The sequence below is a fragment of the Cebus imitator genome, unplaced genomic scaffold (genome assembly GCF_001604975.1).
Source record: "Cebus imitator isolate Cc_AM_T3 unplaced genomic scaffold, Cebus_imitator-1.0 Scaffold178, whole genome shotgun sequence".
NCBI classification, from domain to species: Eukaryota; Metazoa; Chordata; class Mammalia; order Primates; family Cebidae; genus Cebus; species Cebus imitator.
The window spans coordinates 2,258,794-2,280,927 of NW_016107493.1; the positions used below are offsets into that span (position 1 = coordinate 2,258,794).

Sequence of the window (22,134 nt, forward strand, 5' to 3'; positions counted from 1 at the left end):
ACAGGAGAATGGACAAAATGTGTTACATTCATACTATGATAATTACAAAGCAGTTAGAATGAAATAGAACTGAAGGAAATAGAATGTAATACTGTGGATATATTTCTAACCTATCTTGCTGAATGAAAAAATTATAGTATAAGAGCATTTCTAATACAAACATATACAAGCAATATTATATTGGATTTATTGGTATATACGTGTATATAAGTAAAGCATGTAGAAAATTCTGGATTTGGGGCATGCTATATTCTTACTATAACTTGGCAGAGAAACATTCAGAGAACCAGGAATGACAGCAGTGATCAGAGGTGAATTTTAATCTTAACTGTAGTATTCAAAATTTTGAAACAGAGAATTAATTTTAAAAAATCAGGCAAGGTTGGCCAGGTGTCGTGGCTCACACCTATAATCCCAGCACTTTTGGAGGCTGAAGCAGGTGGATCACCTGAGGTCAGGAGTTTGAGACCAGCCTGGCCAATGTGGTGAAACCCCATCTCTACCAAAAATACAAAAATTAGCTGGGCATGGTGGCAGGCACTTGTAATCCCAGATACTGGGGAGGCTGAGGCAAGAGAATTGCTTGAACCCAGGAGGCAAAAGTTGCATTGAGCTGAGATTGCACCATTGCACTCCAGCCTGCGCAACAAGAGAGAAACTCCATCTCAAAAAAAAAAAAAAAAAAATCAGTCAAAGTCTAATAAATAAACAGTTGTGAGAATTCTTAGTTCTGTTACCATCTTGATAAAAAAAAAACTACAAGTGAGTTTCTTAATGTGTCCAGGTCTGTTTTCCAGCTATAGGTGAAAAAATTGGACCTATCTACTTTCCTCATTACAAACAGAAAAATAATGTGCCCTCAAACTCTTAAAATACCACACAGTTTCATGGAGATACAGTTATAGGTATTCATGAAAGTATATAGTATATCAGGAGTTTGGGGGATATTTTACATATGTATTTCATAACCAGTAATCCAAGAAGGTTGTTATTTCCTTGCATATAACATATAGTTTCATATAGATATGTATAAAGAAGCTTATTATTCCTTTGTAGGGCATATGCTGATATATTTACCACTTTGTGCAGACGTGATATTAATCATTTAAAGAATTATACTGTCCTGAGTGACCTAACATATTTAACTTATACTGTACTCTATAACTCATTTTATTGTGTCCTATGGTACTCTCTAATGGCTTTATACACAGATTTCATGGCCTCAGTTTTGTGGGGGAAGGTACTTTATTATGCTTCTCTGAAAGTCACAATAGCATTTACTATAGGAAATGGAAACACAACAGGCACTCCAAGACCGTTGGGATGTTCACAAACCCCTCTCCATTTGTTTTCATGATATTTCTCTGAAATAGATTACTGAATATCATTTTGCAAATGAAGGACTGATAAAGGAGAAGCTGTTTGCTATAGAACTTAAATTCCAGAGCTAAAAGCACTTCAGACATCTATTGCTCAAGTGATTTTCTAATATCTTGCTGTGCCATCCCTTTGCTCAGAAGGTACCTTATTTGGAATCTTTATACATAAAACAGAAAAGGGGAATTCACTCTGTTTATGGTGAAAGGGACTCTCCTGGGCTCCAACTGCTCAGCACCCCCTCCACAAGGCAATGGAGAACCACTAAAAATAATGATAGCTGGTGGGAGGCAGAGGACCTGGGGCTTTACACATAGTCATCAGTTATCATAACCATCCTCACAGGATGATATTCTCCCATTTTACAGATACAAAAACTCTTAGAGACTGAAAAAGAAGAGATTAAAAAATTTTCTCAAGCCGGTTGGCAAGCAAGTAGCAGATGTAGGATTTGAACTCAGATTGTTCAGCTCCCAGATTCTTTTTTTTTTAGACAGGGTCTTGCTCTGTTTTCCAGGCTGGAGTCCAGTCACAGCTCACTGCAGCCTCACCTCCCAGGCTCAAGCGATCCTCCCACCTTAACCTTCCAAGTAGCTGAGATTAGAGGTATATACCACCACATCTGGGTAATTTTTAAAAAATTTTTCGCAAAGACGAAATGTTTCCCAAGCTGGTCTGGAACTCCTGAGCTCAAGCAATCCACCTGCCTTGACCTCCCAAAGTGCTGGGATTACAGGCATGAGCCAGTGTGTCCAGTTTCAAATTCTTATCCTGCCCACTTCCCATTTTGCTTCCCTGCCTAACCACAGTGGGCTGTAATGTTATTGGTTAGTTCATGCTGATCAGAGACTGACAGGCAAATCCACACATACACATACTGAGTGGGTAGAACTGGTATTGGCCTTTTGCTTCCATATACTGCTCCCTGCATGTTAAGGATCTCTGACTCTTTCAGAGAGGCTATGGAGACACTAAAGGTTCCCCAAAGAGTAGTTCAGATGGGTCATGGCAAAGTCTTGGGGATGGCCAGGAATTCTTTTGCTGGAGAACATATCAGTCAATGTATAAATAGCCTTCAGCATTAAGCCTACTCCCCACAGCAACAAAGAGTTAACTTGGCTCTTCCACCTATTCGGTACTCCTCAAAAAGGCAAACAATTGCTTTGCATGAGTTGCTTTGCTTTCCTTGTGTGTGTTCAGCTCTCAAGCCTCTCCCTGGCTGCTGGCCACAGACAGTGCGCAATAACATCTCAGTGGTCTCCGAGCTGGCACTCCATCTCGCCATTTGGCTGCAAGGGAGCTGTTCAGGGGTCTGAAGCAGAAGAATCGCTTGAGCCCAGGAGATCGAGGCTGCAGTGAGCTAGGATCACACCACTGTACTCCAGCCTGGGCAACGGAGCAAGTTCTTGTCTCTAAAAGAAATAAGTAAATAAATAAATAAATAAATAAACAAATAAAACATGAGCACTGTTACTTCCACATTCTCACTATAACAATGCTATAATTCCCTCAAGGTAGGTAACTCAGATAGTCCCACACAGGCTATGGGGGAAAGAAAGGACAACAATTAACATCTCAAAATACTATCTTACTACATATTTTTAGGTAATTAAAATTGGAGGATAAATTAATCTATATAATTTTAATAGTCATATTAATGATAATGATAACTAATTAGTGATGCTATAATTACTGTAATATCATAATACTACAACCATACATTGTTGTCATTGTTATTGCAGGCTCTGAGTCTCCCAAGAAGCACACTCTTACTCTTCCAACAGAGAACAGGTGGATGGGCTGGTGGGTGCATGAGGGTGTGGAGAGACCTGGGTTTATGCACTTAATCTACAAGGCCATCAATGTCACTAGCATCATTATAGCATTTCTTCAGAGCTTTCTAATCCTAGTGGCCTTGACACTGGAAGCCACTATAAAAGCCAGGAAGAAAAGATAAAAGAAAAAGGGATTCAGGAAAACATCTCCAAGTTTATGGGGCCTGGGCTTAAAAATACCAGGGCCTAGTATGTAGTCACCTGCTATAAACCCCTACTAGATACACAGTCTCTAAAACACCATCAGCAATGATATAAAATATCAATCTCTGGGTGATACAGATGTCTACTGAAAATCAGAAAACCTAAAAGGCCTCAACTTTGAGGCCCCCCAGGGCTCCCTTTGTTAGTAAGGGGTAAATATTTGATGTCTCCTACAATGACTCCTGATTTAATACTGAGTATCCTAAGAGGACTTTTACCTAGGTGAAGTGGTTGACTGGGGAGGGGGTCTCCCAATTTTTAACTGTAAATCTCACCTGTGGCTTCTAGATTAGGAAACAATTGCAAGAAGTGTACAGTCAGGGAGGATGGATTTCATGTACTCGCCTATTTGCTCCAATAAGGAGATTCTTATAAGACAGTTATTCTTGTCGACATTTCTTTTTTTTGTTTGTTTGTTTGTTTTGTGTTTGAGATAGGGTCTCACTTTGTTGCCCAGGCTGGAGCACAACTGGCACATCATGGCTCACTGCAGCTTCAACCTGGGCTCAAGGGATCCTCTCATCTCAGCCTGCCAAGTAACTAGACTACAGGCACACACTACCACATCCAGCTAATGTTTATTTTTATTTTTTGGAGAGATGAGGTCTCCCTACGTTGCCCAGGCTGGTCCTGAACTCCTGGGTTCAAGCAATTGTCCCGCCTTAACCTCTCAAAGTGCTGGGATTATAGGCATGAGCCACCACTCCCAGCCATTTGTCAATATTTCAATAAACCCTATTGCTTTTATATCAAGATTGAGATAGGATGCCAGTCCTATTGGGCAGATCCCTTGAGCCCAGGAGTTTGATATCAGCTTGGGCAACACAGGGAGACCTCATCCTACAAAAAATACAAAAATCAGCCAGGCATGGTGGTACACATGGTAGGCTGAGGTGGCAGGATCACTTGAGGCTGGAAGGTCAAGGCTACAGTGAGCCACAATTGTGCCACTGCACTCAGCCTGGGTGACAAAGCAAGACCCTGTTTAAAAAAAAAAAAGAAAGACCCCATCTCTACTAAAAATACAAAAAATTAGCCAGCCATGGTGGTGTGTGCCTGTAATCCCAGCTACTCAGAAGGCTGAGGCAGGAGAATTGCTTGAACTTGGGAGGCAGAGGTTGCAGTGAGCTGAGATTGCACCACTGTACTCTAGTCTGGGTGACAGAGCGAGACTCCGTCAAATAAAGAAAGAGAGAGAGAGAGAGAGAGGGAGGGAGGGAGGGAGGGAAGGAAGAGAGAGACAGGGAGGGAAAAAAGTCAACACCAGGATGTGTTATCAATCTGTGAGCAACTGGGACTCAATCCTGCTGAGATGGGCCTCAGAACTGTCCATCTCAGGAACAAAAGAGGCAAGCATTTATTTACCAGCTCTGGTCCTCCATGGGTCAAGTGTTGTCGATGGGGTTAACTTGCTTGCTCACTTGAACTGCGGGCTGTAGCAGAGCCACAGTGAGAGAAAAGAGTGAGAAAAAAGTTTCAAGTACGGCTGGGTTCATCCATAACTGCTGGTCATGGAAAATTAAGTTAGTTTATCCCAGTTCTCCCATTTGGTCTTTCCTTCCTCATTAGTTACCTCTGCTTTACAGTGGTTGGTAGAATCCTCTTGCATTTATTCAGCCTGTGCCAATATGCATTTATGAGCAACCTGGTATCTCTTTCTCATAGTTAAAATGTACTAAAGTCACTGGAAATCAATCTTACTATTTTAAGTACCTTTCCAAAGCACGATCCCTTGTTTTATCAGATTTTTCTATGGTAGCAGTATTCCTGTAATTCTCCAACTAAATGCTATGCCCTACATATGTTTACACACACTTGTAAAATTGACTATTGTTTTTACGCTGTGGCAATGAGGGTAGTGTTGATGGTGGTGAGAACTGTATCAGAACCCAGCATCTAAACTGACTGATTTCAACCAAATCCAACACTGTTTTATGAGACAATCTCCATAGCAACTGGAGAATCAGAGTAGAAATTCTTAAAGTGAAAAGTTGTTCCTGATTTGCCAGATCAGCCCATGTTTTGACAATCTGTAATAAGGTAATCAAAGGGTCTCAAGACTACCATGCGAGTGTTGATGCTGTGTGAATGTGTCATGGCACACATTCTCCAAGTCATAAGAATAATTGAAAAAAACATCTACAAGGCTGATAATTCTGTTCAAAGTCCTTAATGTTTTATATATTTTTTGAATCAAAAAAATCAACATAAATCATGCCAGAGCTATTTCTTTATTCATGTAAGTTACATGGCTAGCATTTATCTTTACAACTCTCTAAATAATGACCTTAGTTGATATTGCATTGTACAAACCTTCATTTGATCAATGACATGAAACAAAAAGTAAGTTTCCATATCATTTATGAAATTCATTAACTGTGGCCTAGACTCTTAAAGTTGAATATTATGAGCCTACGTGTTAGGTAAGCCTATTTTCACTGTCAAGGTATTGGGAGGATTTGCCTAAGAACCTTCTGCCCTGATCCCTCTCCTCTATCATCACTCAATCCTTCTTGTGAAAGTGTAGACAGGCAACAGTGTGTAAACAGACAACAGGGTCACGTTACAGAGACATTGGGTCCAGCACATGAGGACACGGAGTAAGGAAGGCGTGGAACACACACAAGAAGCGTTAGGGTTCACAGTATCCTACAGAGAAATTGTCTATAGAAACTTGACAGAAGTCCAGAAAATCAAACTAAATATCTTCAATACTGAGTAGCAGTCATACCAAAGAAGGATGCTCCTGAAAATTTACCAATGATTCCAAGTGAGTGAATGCATTGTTCTTGAAAGATCCAAGATGATTTAAAATCACCAAGAATAAGAGAAGTAGGGACTTCTAGGAAAACATGAGAATGTGGATCCATATGTTTACTTTCATTTCTTCCAAAAACCTCAAGGAAAAAAATGGTAAAGAAAATTTTTTCCCAAGCATTAACTCAAACAGAAATAAAGAGGAGGATGTCGCACTGGAAGCTGCAGAGAAAACGTGTGACGGGGAGGTGATTCGACAGACCCGAGGCAGCAAGTAGAGCAGCAGAGAAGTGCCTCAGGCATCCCACGGTAGCCCGACAGTGGGCAGAGCCAGCAACCCCACTTTGGAAGGGAAAGCAAAGGGGAAGATCAAAACCAGAAGACAGGTGGGAAGTCAGCTTCAGCAGTGGTCAGAGCCCATCCCTGCTCTACACAGACAGGCACCTGCCTGCCGCACCCTAGCAGAATATGCAAGAGGTAAAATACAAGGTGCCTGGGCTGGGGAATATTGACACAGCTGAGGGCAGGGGTGAGTGATGACAAGAGAGGAATTAAAAGAATATTTATATTGACAAACTAAACGTTGAGATTTTTTTCAGCCCTTTTCTGCAACTCAGCTTCTAAACCACTGGTAGTGGTGTGTCCACTCCAGGCTAGACACTGGAAGATCCTTCTGTGGGGGACTTGAGGAAAGACCAAAAAAATACTGAAGTATGAGTTCCCCAAAGAAATGACCCAGCCATGTCAGCCTACAGCTGACAAACCTCACCTGCATACTCAGAGTGTCCATTCAGTCTTCTAGCATCCACACAGAAGAAGCAGTCAACCAGGCATCATCAGACATCTAAGGAAAGCCTTAATAAAAAAAACAGGCAAAAGCAATGGGGTGAAGAGGTCAAGGTAAGAGGATACTATTCAGGAAGAAGAAACTGAAATGATCCATTGATGATACGTTCATGAAATAAAACCAGGATCTTCTCTTGAAACATAAAATAAAAGGAACATTTACAGAGTAAATAAAAACACTTGGAAATTAATATAGAAGCCATAAAAAACTTATGGAAAGCTGGGATAGAAATAGAAGAAATTTGCTAGAAAGCATTATAAAAATAGAGTGATGGAAAATAAGAAAGAAAGTAAATGTAAAGGACCAGTAAAAGAATTCTATCTCCAAATAATGGAGCTTTTAGAAAGAAGTGAGGAAATGGAAGAAATCATCAACGGAATAATCCAAAAGAACTGTCCAGGACTGATGGACAACAGTTTCAAGGAATAAAGGGACTCACCAATTATCCAGCATAATGGATAAAAATAGACCCATTCAAAGGCACTTCAAAGAAATTTCAGAACACTGGGAACCAAGCAAAGACCTCACAAGCCTCCAGAGAGAAATGAAAGGTCACCTACAAAAGATAAGGAGTCATAATGATTTTAGAAGTCTCAATAGCAATGTGGAAACAATAACTCAATGATACAAAATCTTTAAAGAAAAGTTATTTCTAACCTGGAATTCTATAGCAAGCTAAACTAACAATTCAGTGTGAAGGTAGAATAATGGCACTTTCTGACATGCAAAGGGTCAACAATGTCCTCCATTTTTTTCAGAAAGATAGAAAGGATGTGTTCCACCCAAACAACACCATAAACCAAGAAAGCAAAAAAACAGAAAGAGAAGACATGGGATTCAGGTTGAGGACCAGGGCATCCAACATGGAGAAGGATGAAAATCTCAGATGATGGCCAAAGGAGATCCCACGAAGAGAGTTATCCTCAACACACTGAGGGCAGCTGGCCCTAACTAGAACAGGTCAGAGAATTCCAGAAGATACTTCTTTAAGATTATGGAATTGATAGAATCCTCAATGAATGCATCAAGTGTTCTATCAGAATGCATGGAGAGATGTAACTATTGACAGAGAATTCGGAGCTAAACCAGTGGTAACTATATAAAACACTAAGCAAACAAATTATCCAAAAGATAATGACCAACTCTAGCAAAAAGAAAGTTATGCAGAATAGGTAAAATAATAATGATGTTCTAAATGATTCATTGTGAACAAAGTTTACATAGTTATAATAATGTAACCACTAACTATTGACCCAAATTTTGATATAAACATATCGAGAGGATAGAAGATTGGAAGAGTGTGTGTGTGTGTGTGTGTGTGTGTGTGTGTGTGTGTGTGTGTGTGTTAGAGATGAGAGGTGGGGTAAGGGGAAGCTAAATTTTCATCTTCTGCAGTGAGAAGTCAATAGATAATGCCTAAAACAGAAATACCATGATGTACCAGTGTAAGTGTGATATTTTGATATCTAGAGTTAAATCCTAAATAATAAGGTAAAAAAGTGGAAAGTATGTGGCTGGCTCTGAGGAGAAGGAAATTGAAGTGTGTGTATGGTGGAAAGTAAAGGGGGTTAGACAGGTACTTAGAATTTTTTTTAATAAACCCTGTACAGTATGTGATTTTTAGCTACATGCCTCTATCATTTGGATAAAAACAAAAATAAAGAAAGGGAGGGAAGGAAGGAAGAAAAAAGAGAGAGAGAGAATAAGGAAAGGAAAGATTTTAGAAACCTAGCTGGGTGCAGTGGCTCATGCCTGTAATCCCAGCACTTGAGAGGCTGAAGCAGGAGGATCATTTGAGCCCAAGAATTCAAGACTTACCTGGGCAACATGACAAGACCCTGTCTCTACAAAAAAAATACAAAAATGAGCCAGGTGTGGTAGTATGCACCTGTGGTCACAGCTACTCGGGAGGCTGAGGTGGGAGGATTGCTTGAACCAGAGAGGCAGAGGTTGCAGTGAGCCAAGATCATGCCACTGCACTCCGGCCTGAGCAACACTGCGAGACACTGTCTCAAAAGAAAAAAAAATGTAGAGTCCTAATACTGATAAAAATGAGATGTAGCCTAATAAATCAACTGTGAGTTTTTACAGAAGATGAAAACCAGCTGGGCATGGTGGCTCACACCTGTAACTCCAGCTACTGGGGAGGTTGAGGCAGGAGAATCACTTGAACCTGAGAGGTGAGGGTTGCAGTGAGCCAAGACCATGCAATGCACTCCAGCCTGGGTGACATAGCAAGACTCTGTCCCAAAACAAACAAATAAACAAAAACAACAACAAATGAAAACCAATATCCAAAATATTGGGGGAAAACCTATAAGCTTTAAATAAATATGGATTAGATCTACATCTTACCTGAGCTCCGAACTGTATAACTAACTGTCAAATGACAGCATGTAAAAAAAAATGTATTCATGCTCTTTTCCCCCATATCCCCTTTCTTCTGTCATTTTAAATTATGACATTGTCACACCACTGCTCTGTCGCTCACCTGTAAGATCCCACGGAATCTGTCCATTCTCTATTCTCTTAGGCCACTATCATCCTTCCAAACCGGTCAGCCTGCTTCCTGTCCATTCTCTACCATGCAGACATAGTGATCTTTCTAAAACTGAAAGCCTATCATAGAATTTTCTTGCTTAAAATACTGGTTACCACTGCTTTTAGCACAGGATTTGAACCTTTCAACCTTACATATAAAACTTCATAATATAGCCAAGTGCAGTGATTTATGCCTGTAATCCCAGCACTTTGGGAGGCTGAGGCTGGCAGAGTGCTTGAGGTCAGGAGCTTTAGACCAGCCTGACCAACATGGTGAAACCCCATTTCTAATACAAAAAAAAAATTAAGCAGTTACAGTAGTGCACACCTGTACTCCCAGTTACTTGAGAGACTAAGGCATGAGAATCACTTGAGCCTGGGAGGTGGAGGTTGCAGTTAGCTGAGATTGCACCACTGCACTCCTGCCTGGGTGACAGAGCGAGACTCCATCCCAAGCAATTTTAAAAATTTTAAAAATTAAAACTTCATAATAATGGCCTCTGATTACCTCTTGAGCCTCATTTCATAACATTCCCAGGGACACCTTTCCCATCGCACCGCACCTTTAAGTTCCATGCAGCCATACTGAAATCCTTTGCAGGTGCTCAAGTTCAAGCTGCCCTCACCTCTGGGCCTCTGCATCACTGTTCCCTTTATTCTAAAAGTCCTCAAACTAAAATGGTACGCAAAATTATGTGTGAGTGTATGTCTCTATGTATATATACACAATGAGCATACATAAAAACTTGCAAAAATTGTTACAGTTATTTATAAATTCCCTGAATACTAACTTTGAATCCACCTTAAGAACCTCTTCCTGAAGCTATAAGCAAACTTACAGCTGATATTAAAAAGTTCTGAAATATATTATTCAGCATTTTTGCATACAAAGTATACATAAATTACACATATTGGTATCAACTCTTTTATGTCACTGGGATGCTATTCATTGCCCTTTGTCCAGAGAAAGTTAGCTGATTATTATCTTAAAGCTGGCTTCCCTGGGAAAGTCTTATTTTAGGAAAAAACATCCTTTCACTGTTCTGAGAACAGCAGGATCGTAGAATGTGAATATTTCTGCCTCATAATAATGCCTGGGCATGCTGTTACAAAAAAAAAAAAAAAAAAAAAACTTTTAAAAATTTGGATGATATTAGATGAACAGCTGTGTAGAAAAAGGAATGTAAAAATAAAAACTGCATGTTGGAGCATCAAAATAGTAACCATGTACAGTATAGGACCGTTTCTAATCAGATGAAGATTGAAGCTATTACATTTCAAATCAAATGTTATAAATTAGTTCAAGAATGCAGCTGAGCTCTCATTTAATTAGAAATGTCCATGTTTAAATCATGAGGTACAGTAGCTGCCAATGAAGCAAAGGGCAAGGGAAGGGAGAAATCCTGTGTCCAGACTCACTGATTCTCAACTGTCTCCTATGCAGGACGAACATCTGGGGTGGACCGGTACTGATGTAATGAAGAACTTCATGTACTAGCTAATTTGAGATTTAATGTAATTGTCCATAATTGTTTTGAAGACAATTAGAATCATTATTCTGGTCTGGACAATTCTAAACTCTTCATTTTTGTGTGGAACATATTTTCCCCCTTGCTGAATTTTAACTCTTTCTTGGATAATGTCAAGCGAATCTAGGGCCAAGATTCCCTTGGAAATAGCCTTTCAACTGTCAGATCACATAAAAATGCAGCATAAGTAGTGAGGTAGTCCTCTAGAAGCAAGTCTCATTTCCTATCTGGTGCTTGATGTAGCTCAGCTAAAGTCCAAATCTACATCCCAAATGTTAGACAATTCACCATTAATTAAAAATGAAGCAACATCATAGAAGGATTTCTGAGGTCATACAGAAAAGAATGCAATTATCCTAAGGCAGATTTTTCCCCAAAGATTATAAGCCTCTGTATCTTGTAATTAACCATGGTACAGTTAGACAGTCCAGGCAAAAGGTCTTTCTTTTCCCCAAATTTGCCTAATTCAACAACACCTCAAGTGATATAGCTCAAATTTTCCAAACGAACCTTACCCCTGGGGCTGAAATCATGCAAGTGACAGTTCAGCTCTAAAGAAAATCTTAGAGAGGGTTGTACACAGGGAAAAAAGAAAAAAAAAAAAGTCAGAGGAAAAAGGGGTAAAAGTTAACATATAAGTGGTTTTTCAACCTCATCATTACCCTTGCTCAAGAAAATACGACACAGATAGGCAAAACATACCATTGTTCTGCCCTGAAGAGTCTAAAGGACTTACTAGAAACTACTATTGTTTCCTCATGATCTATTGTGAATTTGTAAGGGATAAAATTATTGATTTTTCTTTTTTGCCATATCCCACAGCATTTAGTATTCCATAATGTCATGGGGTAGGAAGTGGAGGAGTCACAAACACAGAATGGGCCACAGCAACCCAAGAATGCTTATTGTTGATATAGTTTTCACAATCAGTTTTTCCCAGGGGATTGGGGAGTGATTAGATTTTCACAAGCTATTTCGGTTTGTAACAGTGGTTTCCAGTAAGCAAGAACATATAAGCCCACACTTTCTCTTACATCTGGCTACCACTCCACACTCTTCCACTGTGACACCAGAGAGAAGGTAAACTGGAATCAGGTCCACTGCTCCCAGGCAAGGATGGATTCCTTCTTAAAATTCCCTAACAATAGCCTGGAAGGCCTCTAGGCAGGCAGCCAGAACAGAACTGCCTAAAAATGCAAAATTGTGAAAAACAATCATTAAGCTTTCAACTGCATCTAAAGAAAAAGCTATGATTTTGGTGCTCCACTAGATGCTTTTCTTTTGTAAACTGTATAGATTTATTTTTTGTCCAAAATAATGAAAAACATAAAATCCAATCTTTCCCCTCACCCCACCTCCCAACACTCATAAAACTTCATATTTCTTACAGCTTTTTCCTCCTCAAAGAGGGAGAATTATATAAGATTTGTTGGTCTTATACTATTTGATTATTTTTTTACAACTGGTTAAATTTTTTCAATTTTCTCCAATTAATTGAATCAAATTCCTTATTTTCAGAATGCCTTATGAATAATTATATTAAAATAGATACACAGACATAATTGTTTTATGTTTCCTTTTTAGAGACTGGGTCTTGCTATCAAGGAATCCTCCCACCTTGGCCTCCCAAAGCACGGAGACTATAGGTGTGAGCCACTGTGCCTGGCCACATAATTTTTTTTCCACATAAATATTTTAAAGCATAAATACTTATTTTAGTTTCGGTCTTATCCACTAATTATATTTTCATTGAATTATTATAGTTAAATGTATATTATAGATACCTAAGAGTTTTAGATATTACACTGAGTTTTCATTAGTAATACGATATGACCATTTTAGCAATAGAGGAAAAAGTAGATTTTTAACCCTGTATTAAGATTAACATTCAAGATAATCTGTCCAGGCTGGGTGCAGTGGCTCTCTCCTATAATCCCAGTACTTTGGGAGGCTGAGGCAGGCAAATCACTTGAGGTCAAGAGTTCTGGACCAGCCTAGCCAACATGCAAAATCCCCATCTCTACTGAAAAAAAATTCAAAAAAATTAGCCAGATAATCTGTCCTCTGCTTGCTGTAAGTTATCAGTAAGCTCTTCCCTCTCTTATGCAAGTAAACATACTTTTTGAACAAGGACAATCTGCCAAGTGGAAAACAAGTTTATTTGAAATTATTTGAAACCTTTACTAAGAAATGTTAAGATAATATAGGTTTTCACTTAAACAATTGTGCTTCTTCAAATTTAAGTTGTCCTACTAACCCTTACTATGTCCCTATGAGACATGGAGTCCATTTCATGTCCATTTACGGCCCAACCCCAGATCTCAAACTCCCAGCCCAGAATGCGCTGCTTAGCAAGTTTCATTCCATGCCAGCTTCGCAGTGAAATGAAAGCTGACTTCAACACTATTACTTCCAGGCTAAAACCTAAAGATGTCTTTTCTTAACCACAAAGCATATGTGATCATCTTCAGCAAAAAAAAAAAAAAAAGTTATTAAATCTTGGACCCCAAGGTTTATTGTAACAAAGAGGAAATGGAGAATGTTTGAGATGTACATGTTCAGAAAATGATTAAATGTAGTTTTGTGGTAGACTCTTTATTAATGGAGGGGAGTATTCAGATTTACACAGGAAATCAATGATTACAGATAATGTTCAGGTCTATCCGAAGCCTACCCTTCACCAAAAAAAGACATATATGTAAAGAAAGAAACTGAAATCTTACCCAACTGATCAACAGAAGCTGCTATTGTAATGACTGATCTATTGTAGTCTTGATCAGAAAATATATTGAGCACTGACACTTAAAGGATGTTTCTTCCCTGTAAAGGAAACAAGACAGAAGTGTAAGAATGTTTTTTCTGTGATAAAATCTTAATACTTTATTTCTTCTGATATAATTAAATTTAGCTTAGTGGAAAAATTCTGGGATGTGACTTTTGGAAGTGACATTGAATAAACACGAAATTCATGAGTAGCAATGTCCACTTCTCTTACAGCGTCTTATTGTATAACCAGATGGCTCAGCTAAGACACAAGCTTTTGATATCTACAAGAGATCCTCTCTTGGACTTATTACTGAATTTGCCAGAATTCCCTTAACTCAGTCTAAGACAGTAGCTCCTTTCTTCAATGGCCAAATCATATTACTGTAAATCCTGTTCCTTATCAATCTCATCACCTAGGCCTTGTCAATATTTCCTTCCAAAATCCAGAAACTAAACTGTTTGGGTCAAGATCTGACATCTGGTAAAACCAAAATACACCAATTAGTGCCCAGAGCAGAGGTTTTTGAGACGAATGCACCTGTCCATTAGAAACTGTTCCAAGTCCACCATCTCCTTTTCGGAGGCCACCAACAGCCTTCAGATGTTAACAACTTCCAGCTTTTGGTGGTTTGTGACTCTCTTGAATATGCGTAACCTGGAGGAGAAAGCTGCCATTCCCTTGTATGGCAGCCATACATAACCCCAGAGTTATTTTTGAAGTTTACAAGCATGGTCCAGGCTCCTTAAAAGTCCCCCTTATGCCTACAAAAGCAAATTCAAAGTGAAGGACAAAAGTTTTCAGGCGGTAATTAAACATTTAGTTATGCTATTATACCTTGTTTTCCTGTACCCTGGCAGCTCAACAATTAATCTTTTCAGAGGAAAGGAAAAACAAGTTACACCCAGGAACTACAGAGCTTAGAAAGGCCCTGCACTATTAATTTTAATAATGTGAGAAGATAAACATATGTCACTCACTCATGGCCAAACAAGCATCTATAGAGTCCTGCCCTGGTGTAGGTCTAAAATTTATAACTCAGATTCCTTTACCTAAGACCTTTCTAGGCCATTTAAATGTGCTCACATTCCTTAATTAGAAAAAACTACACAGTTTATATAGCTTTATTCCACTCACTTAAAAATAAATGCTTTTAAAATATTTATTAAAAAAAAAACAGGTTCATTTTCTTAACTAGTGCTACCTTCTTTGCATTTTGAAAACCATAAAAGATGAAGTAAGAACAAGATCACGCAACCTCCTATTTTATGTAGTTTTTTAACATACTCTAACACCTGGAAGAAAAGAGATATGATTTAATTTTTTTCATCCTAAATATTCTCCCGAAAAGCTTTTATTCTCAGTTTCATATGACTCAATTGAATCAAATGCTGAAAGAATAAAACACTCTCTCCTGCAATTTCTTAAGCATGTATATAGAAAAAAAAATTACTGCTGGCAAGAGGAGCTGTCAGTGTGAATCTCAGCAGAAGTAAATTGTTTGGTATTTGTAATGGAGTATAATAGCTATAATTCCATTTGAGCTGCTGCCACTAATAAGCTGATAAAAACCGTGAGTTGAGACCCAGGCATCCATCAGTGTGTATCTTCCACAAATGTCTCTGCACATTCACTTAATCACAGAGACAGGCAACCCAATCCCATTAGATGACAATGAAGAGTCCAAGCTGGCTCTTTCCACAAAAAGCACACAAAATCACAGCTGCATACCAACTCCAAATGAGTTTTCTTATCAGCAATTATCAGGAATTTTCATAGACATTTCTAGTTCCAGCAAAGTTGCAAGACAGTAACTTAAATGTGCTCATAGTTGAAATGGATTGGGGGAAAACACGTCTTTCTTATGAAAAGCAGTAACCACATTAGAAATGACAACCGGAAATTAAAATTTAATGTCTGAAATGCTTTAGGGCTGGTTTCACCTGTTGCCAAAAAGTTACTGATATATATAATAACAAGCATTCTATTTAAATGACTGTATACACTGTTGTGTGTGTTGGTGTGTGTGAAAGTAAAGACAAATAATATCTAACCATGTGTCATCACAGGAATATTTTAAGAAGGATGAAAAAGAGTAGTATCTTTCATAGTAATACTGGCCAAGGGAATAAAGAGTTCCAGTCTTCTGTCATCAAATTGCTGAGTGATCTATGCGCATCATTTAAATGCACTTGCCTAACAGTCTTTACACAGAGGAAAGAGAGTATAAAGAATAATACTATAATGATTGCATGGGCTTTGGTGGTAGGAATGCTTTGAAAAGTAGTTGGTATTTGGCAAGTTTATTTTTCATTTAACCTGCTCAATAAAAAGCATAAGGTATGATTATGCTCTTTCTATTAATGATCAAATAAACAACCCATGAGGGAAACATTATGCTTTTATGTAAATACATCCTCCCCAGGAGCCTGTCAATAGCCTGAACAACGCGTATCTCAGAGACTCATACAAATGTGAAGAATTGCGCTGCTGAACGTATGCAGACATTTGAAAAAGAGCATATGTGCACATCTGAGTAGCTGAGCTATCTCGTATCCTGGAGTTGTGCAGAGCTGTAACAGCTCAAGAACAAGGAGGAAAATTCAGGAAGAAAGAAAGAAAAGTGTTCTGTAGATAAGGTGTGCACAGTAAAACACTACAACATTCAGCTTCAGTTGTCTGGTTTTCCTACCATTTTTGTCAAGAAGAGCTACTTTTGCTGTGTTCTCAACAATGTATTTTCTTCTGGCTTCTGAAATGTTTAGTAAACAGGCAGGCAAATGAAGCCCCACTCTGGAGGAAGACATGATTTTTCTGGAATAGGAGAAAAATAATTAGGTGTCTCTAGAGTTGATTTAGTTTCATGTTTTAACTATAAAAAATCATAACTTTTTAGAAACTATGCAGTCATAATATAAGCACTTTACTATTTCATTCCTAGAAAAATTCTAAAGCATAAAATCCCAGATTGACTCAAATAAGAAACCATGTGTACATGGTCATGTACATATGAACATATGAACATTGTAACGACATTGGAAAATACCTGGCAGGGTCCTCAGCCTGAATTCCATCATGGAAGTGAAAGTTTTTCATTAAAGTATGTAATCCCATTTCAAGCATGGTCTTCCTTAGCCTTATCCCTGTTTTCAAGGTCTGTACTGTTTTATAAATAGGTATGATTTTTTTTGTTGTTAAACTACACTCACTGGGAAAATGCAGAAAAAGGAAACGAGGAAGATTCTTTAATATGTGGATTCTTATAAAAGCAATTCTTGTGGCAAAAAAAAAAAAAAAAAAAAGGTATCTACAGGCCAGCCATGGACATTATACAAACAAATAAGGAAGCCATTTGGGTGCTTTACATGACAATTATTCCTCCTTGTTTCAACAAAGTTTCTAAATCAGTTTAAAGTCTTTTTACAGAATTCTGTAACTTGAATTGAAAGATGACACATATTGTGATATATATTACTCAATAATACCAGAAATGTGATTTTTGTTGAAAATAGTTTATACAGGTTTTAGAGGTTGCTTTGATTCTTTTTAATACACTAGAATGGCATTTTTGACTGATTTTTCCATACTTCAAATGATATTCATGATCAAAAGGAATTAAAACATCTTAAAATAATAAGAAAATAATTCCCCTCTTCAAGTTCAGGACCATATAACATTGGTCTCTTTTAAATATCATAGCTAAAAATGAATGAGGCCCTCATGAATTCATTTAACAAATATTTGATGAGGGTTATTTTCTGACAGGTAATGTTCCCTGTGTGAGGGATACTAACCACACAGAGTTAGTGGTCTAAATCTGAGACACACTTTATAAACTTTAGAGTTTAAGCTAATGTGCTCTGGTGCAAATAATGGTGCTCTCCCGGAATAAATCTGCTGGCTTATTCACTAGGATCATTCATTGGCCTAATCATCTTAATCTAGAGAGAATTCAGGCTACCTAGCTAGCTCAGGTTTGCAGGCAGGTTTTCGTAATATGACCATCATCTCATCACTGAAAATTCATAAAAATTCTATCATTAGGTTTTTCTAGGTATTAATAACATTGTTGTAATAAAGCAACCCAGACCTCTCGTCTATGTAAACAAAAAATTGCTTTACACAAGGGGTGTGGGCGTCTTCTGGTTTTCATTTGTTTTCAGTGTGTTTATGCAGCTTAATTGTCTCATCAGGCACTTTCCCAACATAATTATGCTTTTTAACAAATGGTGTTTATGGCAACCCCTAACAGTGCAAAAGAAAGGATTAGTTTCATCCTCTCATTCCACATTTTGATTCCCTGTGGACAGCTAAATCACACAAAGATGGTGTTAGAAAAATTCTCCTTCACAGCGAAACTGAAATGAGCGGCAGTACCAGACTCAGAAAGTGACCCAAACGCAAGCCCCCAAAACACTCTGTGTTTGGTGGGACAGGGAGATCCTCATCTTCCCAGCCCATCCCTTCAATTACCATTGGATGACCTCCAGTGATAGATGAAACACCCAGCCGCTCCTCGCCCCCGCTCCTCCCCACCCCTGGAGGACCTAGACCAGCAAGTGCAAAGTACAGCAGTTCACCTGCCCCCGGCGCACGCACCCCACCGGCGCTGGGAGGCCGCAAGGAGGCTCGCCAGGCCGCGGCAACGCGTGCGGGGATCAGAACCCCGCTACTGGGACTCCCAGCGCAGTCCCGCCTGGGTTCCTGGGTGGTGTCCCAGGGCCACGTGGGCTGAAGGGGAAACCGAAGTGACTCCCTGCCTCCCCATAGGTCTCGCGGGACGCAGCGGCTGCGAGGGCGCAAGGTTGTTGCGCCTGGGAGTGAGGGACAGCCGGCGGCTGCGCGCCGCTGCCAGGCTCTAGAATCAGCGGCCACGCCTGCCGCTCGGCGGTTTGGAAGGGCAGCCGACTAGCGCGCGCGGATGGGCGGTGGGGCAGCGCAGCAGTCTATCCCGTGTCGCCGCGCGTGTCCCGCGCGCAGCCTCTGCCGCCGGCTCCGCCTCCCGGGCGCCCAGGGAGCGCCCCAACCAGCCGCGCACCACCCGGGCTGGCTCTGCCTCTCCCTCCCTGACCCGGCACCACGTGCCTGGCGTCCCTGAACGCTTCAGATTCTTCTCAGTGTTGCCTTTTCATCTGCTCTTCTGTGCCGCCAAACCCTCCTCAATTCTCTGGTCCATTTATGACTTTAAAAGGGCATTGGAATCTAATGATCAGGTCTTTGCCTATTGACCATGCACCAGCAGGGGGCTCTTCTCTGGTTTCCTTGGAGGGGACACAGGCACTCACAAACCCTTCTGGTAAATCCCCTCCTGGAGGATTAGTGCACCCTGTGACTGTGAACGGGACCCACCCCGGGACAAAAGCAGTCTTTGCACATACCCATTTAGTCAAAGTTACAACGAATATGAACAAGGCTTCTGCATTTCCTTTTTTTCTAGGCCAGTCAACCTTGAGAACACATTTCGCTTCCAAAAAATCAGGACCTGCTTTTTTTTTTTTTTTTTTTCCGTGTAGCAAGGATTAAATGTCACCATTTTGATCCAATTTTGTTCCTGTAGTGAAATAATCACTAAATAACTACTTTGACGGAATAAATTAATTTTTAAATCTATTTTTTATTTTCTAATTATAATTTTTAAACACAGATTTGAGGAAATTAACATTTATGTGGACATTTGGTTTCTAGCCTAATGTGGCATAAAAATAAGTAACATAATGAGTGTTAAAAAAAATCAGGTTCACGATGCTTCTCACATCATCATCATTGTACTTAGATGTCACAACAGTATTATGTGCGATTATGTCAGATCCAGCCTTCTCCATCTCGGAGTGTTGGCAGGTAGGAGGGTTGTTGGCAAGAGGAGGGGTGTTAACCTCAGGATCCTGGATCCATTCCAAGGCTGGTAATTACATTCTGCCAGCCAAAATTCATCCCATAATTTTAATTGGATAAATCCTTTCTGGCCTAAGCTACTGCTATGCCTGTCAAACTGTTGCCACATTTCACCCCAGAGGTGTCTGTGTTTAAGTTGCAAGAATCAGTCCCTTTGAGGTTGGCTTATCTGTTTAAATCCTCAAAATGCAGTGGGATCCTATGGAATTAAATATATATTTAGGTATTTTTTCTACTAAATCTGCATAGAAATGCATAAAGTAGATACATACCCATGTTATTACCTAAAGACCAATACCTTTCTGATGTCAGCATTTGTTAGATAGTTTTGAGAGCTTTTTAACCAGATCGATATTCCTTTCTTCATCTTCCCTTTTGAGAGCTTTTTTGGCCTCTAGCTATAGCTTCCGTTTTCAAAAAAAAAAAAAAAGAACTGTGGTGTCCAAATGCTCCTTCTATGGTAGGGCAAAGATCGGAAGCTCCTGTATTTCACCTTTCCAAACAATTGGATGATGATACTACTTGCTAAATGAGATAGCGTAATAACATTACATCGAGTCTTATCATACCCCTCCAGAGAAAACAGAGTGAATCCTGGGGGCTTCATGGTTCTAGCTGTAGCAACTGCCAGAAGGAAAGCTTTTTCCCTGGCTCCTAATCCTCTCTCCCCTCCCCGTGAGACTGTTCTTACCGAGCTATAGGCTATGGGGGCATTAAGTAAGATGACATTTCTGAAAGCATCCCTTTCTCCATTCTACTCACTTCAAACACAAATGGAGAGAAAACAGGACCCCAGTGTTCTTTGTGGTGGGGCAGCGTCTGCTTCTGCCTGAGGACAGTAAGCTTGCATTTTTGAAAAATACAGGGAGACACATACCAACCTGTCCCATGAGAAGTTTAGCGATAAGATTGAAAGTATTATTTTGTTCTCTTCAAGAATGGAAAGTTACCATCGGTTAGTTTAGGTGTACCACATGTAATCCTGCCCGTTTTGTTACATAAAAGAGCTTTATGTCACATTTGTATGTGCATCTCAAGTCTCTCATTTTTATTTAACTTAGCATGATTTGGAGGGAGTCTTCCTACTTTTTGAATCAATGTATTGTTCTGACTCCTTGATTCTTCTGCTAAACTCAACTTGTGGGCATTCATTCTTTTGCTCATTATGGTTCCTGTCCAGAAAGATACAAGCCCTGGAATAGAGATCAACTAAAACTCCCAGGGGTCAGTTCTATCTATGACAACTGCTATTCCCTAACACTCCCATTGGTTTCCTGTTAGACACAGGACACTTTTCTTTACCCTTTGTTTTCATTTTTGCAAGCAGGGAGAACTTAGTTCTTGTGAGTGACTTTCCTGACCCATCTGAGCTGAAGAGAATAAAAGGGAGAGGCTGCACTCTGCTGTGGCCTCATAGGTCTACCTGAGCCTACGGTCCAGGTTCTGGTTAAGCAGGGCCAGGACAAGGGTGAGGCCTGTGAGGCATTCACCCTGGGCACAAAATGTAAGTAGGTGCCAAAAAACTAAGGGAGGCAACATTTTTTAATAAAATTAATGCAGAAAAGAAATGTGGTTAACAAAACATCAAAATCTTAAGTAAAGACAGGATCCCCTGCACTTGCCCCTTGACTCAGGCTCACTGGCCTCACACTGATCCTGGCCCTGGGATTATTCCCTTGTACCAGCCTCTTTCTGATTGTAGGCCTGTAGAGGAAACTGCGCCACTCCATCCTGCCTGCAGCCTTTCTTCTGGCCCCCCAAATGGGCAACAAAACCAACAATGTCAAGGGTAGAAATTTCCAGGCCAGTGTAGACACATAATTCATACTCTGTTCAAGAGTTTCTAGACTTCCATAGATAGGAGACAGCCAATTTATCTCAAAAGAAAGCAAGCCAGACACAGTGGCTCATGCCTGTAATCCCAGCACTTTAGGAGGCCAAGGCAAGCAGATTACTTGAGGTCAGGAGTTCGAGACTAGCCTGGCCACCATGGTGAAACCCCATCTCTAGTAAAAATACAAAACTCGGCCAAGTGTGGTGGTGCAAGCCCATGATTCCAGCTACTTAGGAAGGAGGCTGAGACCTAAGAACTGTTTGAACCTGGGAGGCAGAGGTTGCAGTGAGCCTAGATCGTGCCACTGCACTCCAGCCTGGGTGACAGAGCAAGACTCTGTCTCAAAAAAAAGTAAATAAATAAATAAAAAGAAGGCAAATCCTTATTGGAACAAGGAAAAGAATCAGCTCTACTTACCTGATACACATCAGAGTATGAAAATTAGGTTTCCTACTGTGCTGCAGAATTTTGAAATGTTTTAAAGAACCTCCTAATTAATATTATCTATATTCTGTTTTTTTGGTGTAGCATTTATTTGTGTTCAGGAAAACATG

At 39.7% G+C, this 22,134-nt stretch overlaps 1 protein-coding gene across 1 annotated transcript in view; it reads right to left on the reverse strand.

Annotated features, from left to right (window-relative positions):
* The window catches only part of FTCDNL1 (formiminotransferase cyclodeaminase N-terminal like), a 36,788-nt gene extending 17,951 nt beyond the window's left edge, over positions 1–18,837 (reverse strand). The window contains 4 exon segments of the mRNA XM_037744525.1: positions 13,814–13,892; positions 13,894–13,910; positions 16,547–16,668; positions 18,435–18,837. Coding sequence (XP_037600453.1) covers positions 13,814–13,892; positions 13,894–13,910; positions 16,547–16,661 — 211 coding nt within the window. The 5' untranslated portion in view covers positions 16,662–16,668; positions 18,435–18,837.
* Between the last annotated feature and the right edge of the window lie 3,297 nt (positions 18,838–22,134).